General features: G+C 45.2%; 1 protein-coding gene across 1 annotated transcript; it reads left to right on the top strand.

The window, feature by feature from the left end:
• Positions 1-375: 375 nt before the first annotated feature.
• On the top strand, positions 376-4,429 carry marcksa (myristoylated alanine-rich protein kinase C substrate a). Its single transcript, XM_072676692.1, has 2 exons — positions 376-771; positions 2,482-4,429. Exons 1-2 carry the CDS (start codon positions 655-657, stop codon positions 3,211-3,213), a joined length of 849 nt encoding a protein of 282 aa, XP_072532793.1. The 5' UTR covers positions 376-654; the 3' UTR covers positions 3,214-4,429.
• The last annotated feature ends 5,761 nt before the right edge of the window (positions 4,430-10,190 follow it).

Genomic DNA, 10,190 nt, shown 5'->3' with positions numbered 1-10,190 from the left:
CACACACATCTAAACACCACCACCCCCATACACACCATCCAAACACCAATTCCCCCACACACACCATCCAAACACCAATTCCCCCACACACACCATCCAAACACCAATTCCCCCACACACACCATCCAAACACCAATTCCCCCATACACACCATCCACACAGCATTTCCCTACACGCACCATCCGAACAGCACGCTCTTCTCTTTCCCTCGTTGCTTTTATATCGCGCGCACATGTTTTATTTATTATTTTTTCCCTCAATCACCCCTCAGCCTCTATTCTTCACGCTCCGCCGAAGCTCCGCCCCTCCGAATACAACACATCGCCCTGATTGGCCGCCCTGAGGAGCGGATGCCGTCAGCGCGCGCAGCGCCCGTCCATCCTCGCATTCCGCGCGTTTAGGAGGGACGGTGAGAAAGAATCCAACCAACACCCAGCGCAGCAGAACCCACCAGCCAGACCACCAGGAACCGCGAGGAACCGCAGCGCGAGGGAGATCTACGCTTAGTGCGCGCTCGGCGAGGCTCGAGCTCCTGTCCGGCGGAGCGTTTTGTTTTTTGGTGTTTTTGGGAGGCTTCCCTGGAGGTGTGTGGGTGAATCGCGAGGAGAGGCTCGGGTTCTTTGTCTGGCTGCACGCTTTTGTTGGAGTGGAGCGATGGGAGCGCAGTTCTCCAAAGGCGCCGCGAAGGGCGAGACCACGGCGGCGGACAAACCCGGAGAGGCGGCGGCGGCGGCGGCGGCGGCAGCAGACTCGTGCAAACCTAACGGCCAGGTAAAGAGCTCACCACACCGCCAAACTTTTATGCGTTGTGCTTTTTTTGGACTGGTGCGCGTTTTTCGTGTTTTCCAGTGTGAATCTGTGGAAACAGTGTAGCGCCCGCGTCCTCTCTGGGCTGAGGCTGAAGTTGAGATCAACAGAATCGAACTTCTGCCTCATTTTCATGGTGGTTTGTTTGGGTTTTTTTTTTTTTTTTGGACATTCTTCAGTGTTTGCTCTGCTTTTGACCACGTTCGCCGTGTAGATATCTAGAACCCACATTTTGTTGAGTTACCTCCACTTTTAGCATTATTGTGGAATTGCTTTCACAATTGGGGGATTTTCTCCTCTCATTTGAGGCGTTTTCCCACTTTTCTCAGTCACCCCATCCCCCCGTGTGGCTCTCCTTTCTCTCCTGCTGGGGTATCTGGGCAGAGATCTTTTGTTTGCTGGGTGTAAATGGATCAGTGCGCGTGCAAAGAAACGAGTGTGATTTAAGCAGCACAACCGGTGTCACTTTTCGCCCAATTCGATCTCTCCCCCCACCCTCCCAAAGCCTGAATGCATTGTGTGAGAAATGGATGATATTTCAGCTCGTTTTTGGGTTTCGCTATTTGTTGGTGCAGGGTGAGCAACAATGGCTGGTAAGGCGCAGCACCACGCCTTTCTCCATAGAGCGCGAGCGAGAGATGCTGCACGGCCACGCTCTTCACACCCCACACCGGCTTTTATCAAACAAACTCGGCTTATTTATCGGGGTTGAGTTCATCTAGGAGCTTTCCGAGTGTTGAAACGTTAAGCGCGCACGTATTTATTAAGCTACTTGTTTACGTGTTTTTGCGCTTCTGCTTAACCAGGTTTAAAACGGCCATGTCGCCACCTGGCGGCCACCGGCGCGAACAGCACCCTTAATGAGTTTTGCAGACGGCATAAAAACGTAGGCAAACCCCTGGAATGCGTGTAGTTCTGTTCTGAATGGACGATGGTGATGAATAAAGTCTGTTTCGTTGTTTAAAAATGTAGCTAGTAAATGCAGTTTTAGTTGAGCTCATATGAGTCATTGTTTGGGTTTGAATTCGTGGTCTTTGCTGCCCCCTCTGGCGGAACGGTGGAGCTGCTCCTGTAAGCAGAGCTTCACATTTGGGAAAAGGAAAAACACTTAAAATAGGGGGGTTCATTTAGGATGTTTTTCCAACCACTACATTTATGTGCTGCAGATTTAACATTTTATATATTGGGTTCCAACTCAGAACTTCTCCAGAGATTGTTTTATAGTGAAGTATGTTTGGTGAAGTAATACATTTTAGAGGTAAACAATTAGTTTGGTATTGTAAGGCAAACAGAACTGTTAAATGGAGTTAATGACCTAAAAGGAGCTCTCAGGGATAATATCTCGCACTTCATCAGCTTTTTTCAGAAGCTCGCGTCAGGATGTTTCTGGGCAAAAATTTCCACAGATTTAGCGAAGTGTTTAGGAGGCTTCGTGCTCCTCTGGATTGTGAGGTGCACTGTTTTGGGTCATGAGCTGGTATGTTGGTTTTAAGCATTTAATGCCTGGTTGGGTTCTCCAGTTTTTTGTATTGTAGCTTTTATCTGGTGCGGTTTGTGTGTTAATGTATGTGTTGACCTGCTGATGAAATTGGCATGTTTTACTGTCTAATACAATGTTTATAGGCAGTATGGGTATTAGAAGGTGTCTGCTAACTTCACATGCCTGTCTTGCAGGAGAATGGCCATGTAAAGGTGAACGGCGACGCATCTCCTGCAGCGGCAGAGGGTAAAGAGGAAGTGCAGGCAAACGGCAGCGCAGCAGCGGAGGAGCAGCAGCCGCAGCAGCAGCAGGAGGAGGGAGGGGAGAAGGCAGATGCAGCTGCTGCAGAGGCTCCAGCTGAGAAGGAGGGAGGGGAGGGAGAGCAAGAGAAGGAGAAAGAGAAGGAAAATGGAGAATCTCCCGCTCCTGCGCCGGCTGAGGGCGAAGCAGCCACACCCTCCACCAGCAACGAGACCCCCAAGAAGAAGAAGAAGCGCTTCTCCTTCAAGAAATCTTTCAAGCTGAGTGGTTTCTCCTTCAAGAAGACCAAGAAGGAGACGGGAGAGGGGTCAGAAGAGGCAGCAGGTGCAGAGGCTGTGGATGAGGCTAAAGCAGAAGGAGGCGAGGCGGCAGGTGAGGAGGGCAAGCCCACGAGCGAGGAGGCCACACCCGAAGCAAGCGAGGCGCCTGCAGCAGCCAGCCCGGAGAAGCCCGAAGCGCAGCAGGTGGAGGAGCCCAAAGCTGCCAGTCCAGACGGAGAGGCTCCGAAAGCAGAGGAGAAGCCAGCCGAACCTGCAGCGGAGCCAGCTCCCGCTGCTGTCCAGGAGGAGGCACCAAAGGCAGAAGAGGAAGCAGCAGCAGCAGCTCCTGCTGCACCGGAGGCGGCGTCCAGTCCAGCACCAACTACTGAGCCTGCAGCGGAGTAAAACATGTATAAATATACACACACACACACTCATACACATACAAGAAACACCCACACACACACACCAGAAAAAGGGAGGAAAAGATTAAGAACATTTCCCTGTTTCTACGCTGGAGTTGGTTCCAGGTCCACAGGCTTTGGAGAACTTTCTCTACAACCAGGGATATTTTTAAAGCTTTTTATTTCTTTTTCTTTTCTCTTTTATATCCCCATCCTTCCCCCCCCCTTACACATCCATCCCAGGAGCTGAGAGAGGTGGATGGCTTAAACCGAGTAAGGATAAAATATTAACAAGTCCCCTACACTTATTTTTTGCATCAGTATTAATTTTGTTGCCCTTTTTTTTTTAGTTTTTATACAAACAATTAAAAAAACAAAAAAATGTCAAATGTATGGACATGCCCATGGTATGAAGGAGGTGGGAGGGTTTGGGTCGCAAATGAAGGGGTGGGATTTTGGGGGGCTATGAGGGGCAGGGAGTAGGAGGACGGCACCGCCGTGCCTGGGATTTGTGCCGCAGACTACATTATGAAGATGTAGTCTTAAATAAACAAGTGACCAACTACTATGTGCCGGTTTACAACACTAAAGTCCTTTTTGTTTTAAAACCTCAAAGACGACCAATCTATCTGATTCCCAGCGCTAGTTTTTAGGACGACATTATAATGGTAGGATCTCTGCTCTGTAGCTCTTTCAGTCAGTGGTTTGTGTAGGACGCCGGTGGCTGCTGCCGGCTCTCTGAGCGTATAAACGTGTAAGTATGTATAGGAGGGGTGTTTTTAACTGTGATTTATTGTACAAATAAAAAAAATCTTGATCTCTAAAAAGCACATGCAGCTGTTTTACCACCAAGCTCATTTTTTTGTAAGATAAAGAAATAATTAAAAAAAAAAAAACTTTTGAAGTGATTTTGAACTCAAACCAAGCTGTGACTCTCTTTCTACTGTGGTTTCTAATTACTGCAGACGATGCTTTCCCCCCCCCAGTGGTCTTTGACAAAAAAGGAATCTCTCTTCAGATGCAAAATGTCTGTGTAGCATCCTGTCTTTCCCTTTTTTTCTTTTCCACTGTGTAAATACTGGAGAAGCTTTGACCAATTTGACTTAGAGATGGAATGTAACTTTGCTTACAAAAAACTTGCTATGACGTCTCCTGCTCGAGGTGTTCGGATTTCTGTGAGCACACTAAAAGCAAAATAAATGTGAATAAAATTTCAACCGCTGATGTACCCGTTGTTTTCATTTCTAAGTTTGCAACGACTATGTTGGCATCTCCCTCTTTTCTAGTAAGCCAACAGTTGATGAGTAAAAGCTACTTTGGCTAATCATGGCTTTAATCAGGGTACAGTGGGGGGGGTCTTATTTCTACATCTGCCAAACAATACAAAGGGGGATTATACATGCATTAAATAATTTCAGCCACTTGCATAACACATTTAGAGCCGGTTCAGTTTGAAACAGTTCATTGTAGAGACATTTGCCAACTTGCTTTACTGTGGTGGCGATGGAATCCAGACGCTGAATGATACAAACACACATCTAGCATTTGAAAACCGCCAGACAGCCCAAGTGTTATATGCCATGTTTTATTTAGGGACCTTAGAGTCTCAGGCATTAGGCAACGTATTCATAATCGTTTGGTGTAGTAACTATTTGTAAGCGAGCTTTCAGAGGTTCAAAAGCCTGGTTCCGTTCACCACCACTACAGTGGACAGGGCATTGCACACTAGGCCTTAATATCTGTTTTAGCAGAGGATTTAGGGTGGAAAAAATCACCTGTAGAGTTCTCCTTGAAGAGCATTGCTAACAGTGCGAAAATAGGGTTGAGTATGTTATGTTTGGCTGTGTTTGAGCGGATTGTGTTCATATCGGAAACAAGTTTTAAGAATATAGAATTTGGTTAGCGGACTGTAAAGCTCATGTTAATTTTTAATATCTAAGCATTTGTGATTTTAGTTATTAATATTTCACCGTTAGATAAGGTGACTATGCTATTGAAAGAACAAGGTTCTGCTAACCCGTTACAGGAGGAAAACATCCCAGGGTGATTAGATCTGACACTGCTAAATTCAAAACAGGATGACAGTTGGGGCTTCCAGGTGAATATCACCTGGTTTGACTAGTTTGGGGTATAAAAGAAACAACAGTATGCTCCTCAGCACTCAGCGAACCCGCTCTGTAACCTTACGTGGTCCTGCTACTTGGTGTGTCCTAACTGCTAACAGCAATGGACCTGAATGAAACACAAGAATTCAGTAATTAAGAGGTGTGTCCCAATACTTCTGTCCATATAGCGTATCAGCATTTTATACACACTGACCTTTATATCTACTTCTTTCAGATTTTTTTAAGACGATTGCTCTGTCAGTAGTTAGTTTCATCAGTCATAAGCCACAATAGCTGCCACACAGGATATTCTTAAACTCTTAAAGAGAAAGCTTAATGCACTTAAACAATTATCTTTCGCTTATTGCAGATCATGAGTGTTCTATGCTGCCAAATTGACATATCTGAAATCAAAAAATAAAGTCATATTTGTGATTAAGCTGTTTTATTCCCTTGTAAACACAATTTCCCCCACTCTACCCCAAACTCTACCCCATCAAACAGCCAGCATTCGTTTTGAGTCGTACAGTTTCAGGAAGCATAAAAGCAAGTCTGTTAGAGATTACCGAACAACTCCACACACTTCGGGGATGAGACGAGGCTGAGGTTGGCTTCTTATTTGCTGCCCTGTTTACATTTCCCATTCCACCTTAAATGGAAATGGAACAACAACAAAAAAAGTCAGACAATAAGAAGCCAGCCTCTGCATTTGTGGCCATTGTGTAATAACTTGGGCATACAGGTTGCACCATGCTGATTGATCACATGCTAACTGTACTCGAGCGGTTGACAAAACTGTATTTACAAGTGGGAAAACTTGGGATTTGAAATGATACCCTAGGTTAAGAGATGTGACTTTTTCCACCAGGGAAAACAGAAAATTCCACGGTGAAACTGAACAAACATATACCAGCCAAAAAAAAAATGGTTGTATGGATACAACCTTCTGAGGAGCACCCCGACTCGGCATGTCTCGGCTGATCGACTACATTTGGGGAAAGTAGGGGGTAGGGCTGAATTTTTGCAGAACAGTGTTGTGTAGCAAGTTTCTCTCACTACGACCTGGTTAATTCGACACCGGAGGAGCCTGAACAATTGGGGGCCTTCCAGGGCTTTCTGAGCAGCCCCCCAGGGCACCACCCTGACATCTAATACACACAAATGATGTTGGACACCGGCTCTGAATACAGCAGCTCAGAACAATGGCCCACACCTACAGATCAGATTCATAGCGTGTTTGGGGCTGTTAAGCAGCAGTAAGAGATCAGATTTTCAACGGATTGGGTTCAAATATGCAGAAATGACTGTGTGTGTGTGTGTGTGTGTGTGTGTGTGTGTGTGTCCTTCTCAATCTCAAATGTTCTAAAAGAGCTCTGGAGCTTTACAACCAGTTCCAAGCTAGCTTGCTAACTACTGCCATTTAATCTAGGCCCTACCCAGTAGCTAATGTGTGATAGCAGCTAATGCTAATGCTAATCTGGTATGATATGAACTGCATTGAGAAAAGGCACTTTTTAAATAACCGTCAATTGTGTCCTTTGTGTCATTAATGTAGAAAAACAATGTGATTGAATTCAGCTAATAGAAGTGTCAGAGCATCAGCCGAGGTAAACAGTAATGGACAATGCTGGCGTGGGCAATGCTGGCGTGGGTAATGGCAGTGAGTAATGGCAGTGGGTAATGGCAGTGAGTAATGACAGTGGGTAATGGCAGTGAGTAATGGCAGTGGGTAATGACAGTGTGTAATGGCAGTGAGTAATGGCAGTGGGTAATGGCAGTGAGTAATGGCAGTGAGTAATGACAGTGGGTAATGGCAGTGGGTAATGGCAGTGGGTAATGGCAGTGAGTAATGACAGTGGGTAATGGCAGTGAGTAATGGCAGTGGGTAATGGCAGTGAGTAATGACAGTGGGTAATGGCAGTGAGTAATGACAGTGGGTAATGGCAGTGGGTAATGCTGAGTAAATGTGGAGTAAAGGCAGTCGGGTGCTTGTGGATGGCAGGTTTGGGAAAGTCCCACAGCCATGCAGCAGCTGTCTTGTGGTAGGAAGAGAGAGATAAGCTCTCATACTTGTTAGCTACTTTAGCTTCGTAGCTCCAGTGCTAATTGGTGGGGTATAAGCTTGCATTACCTGCTAGGTACTTTAGCCTTGTAGCTCCAGTGCTAATTGGTGGGGTATAAGCTTGCATTACTTGTTAGCTCCTTTAGCCTTGTAGCTCCTACACACTATAGACCTACACACTATAGATGGGCCTTCTGTTTACAAACATTACTGGGGACATGGGGCAAAAGCCCCTTGGGAACGTAGCCAGTCAGTAGATTGTAATGTTGGTCAGCTGCTGTAATAAACAGACGTTTCCCACAGTATATGAAGTCTTTTTGATTTGATGATAAAATATAAGTTCAGAGCTGGATCTGTTCGCTTCATTTTTGATCATCTACAATTTTTGGCAAGGGAATGTGATCCCCTTGGGATTTGAAACTTTTTCCATCCATCCTCTCTGCGGTTGTCATTGCTGCTCTCTAGTGTAAAGCCTGATGCTTTCTGTTGCCTGTCGCACATCTCTGTGATAAGGGGGCACAGAAACCTGTCTATTGGCAGAAGCAGTGCCTGATTAGTGCCTGCTGTAATGGCAGAGGCTTTGAGCCAAGGCTGCAACAGCCTCTGTCACACATTTAGCATGTCAGCGATCTTGGCAGCGTATTTAAAAACAAATAAAGCATTTATATGTAAGGTGATTTCATAGAAATGACTGAGTTAAAGAGCCTGCTATCAAAAGTCCCGCATACTAAACTGATGTTGTGGAGAAAGCAGTTTAGCACCTTTAGCCTTGAGTTACCTGAATATAGAGAATGCAGGTAGCTTCATACTGCAATTCTACATAGTAAAAGTTTCTGGTTACATAGTAAAACGTTTCCATTAGAGTAATCACTGGAACACTTTGCCACAGAGACTGCAGCATGTCAGCCAGCAGGGCCACCTAACTTTAGCATCCTGACTTTAGCCTTGTTTCCAGTATAGTCCGTCCTTTAAAGTTAAAGGTGCATGTATTTATCCTTGCATTTCACCCATCTGTGGTAGTGAACACACCCACACACACACACTAGTGAACTAGGGGCAGTAGGCACACACGCCAAGAGTGAAGGGCCTTGCTCAAGGGCCCAACAGTGGCAGTTTGCCGAGCCCAGGTATCCAACCCACAAGCCGGAGCTCTAACCACTGAGCCACCACTGCTCTGCTTACTTAGCTTCTTACTGTTAGTGTTTGTTGCTGGTTAATGAAGGGAAACTGAAATATAGCTGTTGTAGCTAAGTGCCATTGTGATCCAGGGCAGGGTTTCTCAACCCTGGTCCTGGAGGCACCTACCCTTTCCTGCTCCCAACACACCTGAATCAGCTAATCATCTCATTGACAAGCCCTTTCAGAGGTAAAGCAGGGGGTGTGTTAAAGCAGGAAGTTCCACAAAATGTGCAGGGCCAGGTTACTCCAGGACCAGGCCTGAGAATCACTGATCTAGGGTAACATGGCTGCACATGAGCTTGTAAGACAGCTTGATGGGTATGACAGACTCTTAGACACCCCCCTGAAACTAGCCACATTACCTCCACCTGCTTTAGTGACTGGTCTGCCTTGTATCCCACCCTCAAACAACAGCTCTTTAAAGTAAGTGTTGCTCACTTTATTAGCATGAACCAAATTATATATATATACAATATATATATATATATATATATATATATATAAATATTACAATTGATATATTTTACATCTCCCATATTTTCCCTGGGTTTGAAACAGGATCTGCTAGTATTTCACTGCTAGTTGCACTGTGCATGACTGACTGTAAGAGTGACTGATCAAATTTTATTTGATTTGACAACAGCACCACCCTGTGAAACAGGAAGAGACTGATGATGATGACTGTACCTGTTTTTAATAGACCTGCCTAACTGTACCCAGCCTCTTGTTCTGAGTAAATGGGTCTAACACAATTTTTTTACTGCAACGTTGTTGCTGATGACGCTGTACTAGATTGGTTACACCCAACAAACATGGTTGCAGTGTGACAATTACAGGACAACCTTGTCACATTGTCTGCTGGTGCTCCCTATGGTGTCACAGTGCTGAAGTGTAATTGCTCAGAAACTTGTACCAATGTTATCTGACAACATCCTAAGGATGTTTTAGTAGGAGCTCTGGGTCAGAGCTGGATTCTTTCCTTTGAGAAATGAACAGGCGGTATGTCTGGAGGAGGATGAGTGAAGCATACGCTGAAAAGAACACCCTGCCCACAGTGAAGCATGGCAGTGGCTCAGTAATGTTCTGGGGCTGCTTTGTTTGCCCTGGCACTGAAAACCTGCACCTGTCCTTTATCTTGGCTCTACTGAGTACAAAAGACGTTGGTCATAAATGACATGTCGTTAAGAGTCATTTTGTGCTGAATTTGGAGAAACCACTTGTCTCCAACATACAGTTGGTCTTCTTTGATTGGTTTATTGTAAACAGCTGAAGGTTTGCTAGTGTGGACCATCGTCCAGGTAGCAACAACTGTGAGGTAAACTTAGGAGACGCTTGGGCTGAAGTTCAGGGCAGCTTGGTGCTGGGTGGGCGTGAAGTAAACAAGTGTAATCTATATTTTTTGCCAGCTATAGAACTGTTTATGGACTAAAAAGGAATTGTTTAATTAATTAGAGGATCAGTTGTGTAATCCAAACACCACATATTTCAAATAATTTAGAATTAACCCTGTATTAAGAAAAAGCCTAATATGCAAGATACGCCTTTAAAGGTCTTCAAAAGCACTTCTGGATATCCCAGGATATGCTGACAGCTTGGTACAGATTACTCTAAACCAATAAAATCATCAGCAAG

Source organism: Salminus brasiliensis, chromosome 1, assembly GCF_030463535.1.
Source record: "Salminus brasiliensis chromosome 1, fSalBra1.hap2, whole genome shotgun sequence".
Taxonomy (NCBI): domain Eukaryota; kingdom Metazoa; phylum Chordata; class Actinopteri; order Characiformes; family Bryconidae; genus Salminus; species Salminus brasiliensis.
This window is presented reverse-complemented; position numbering and strand designations above follow the sequence as displayed.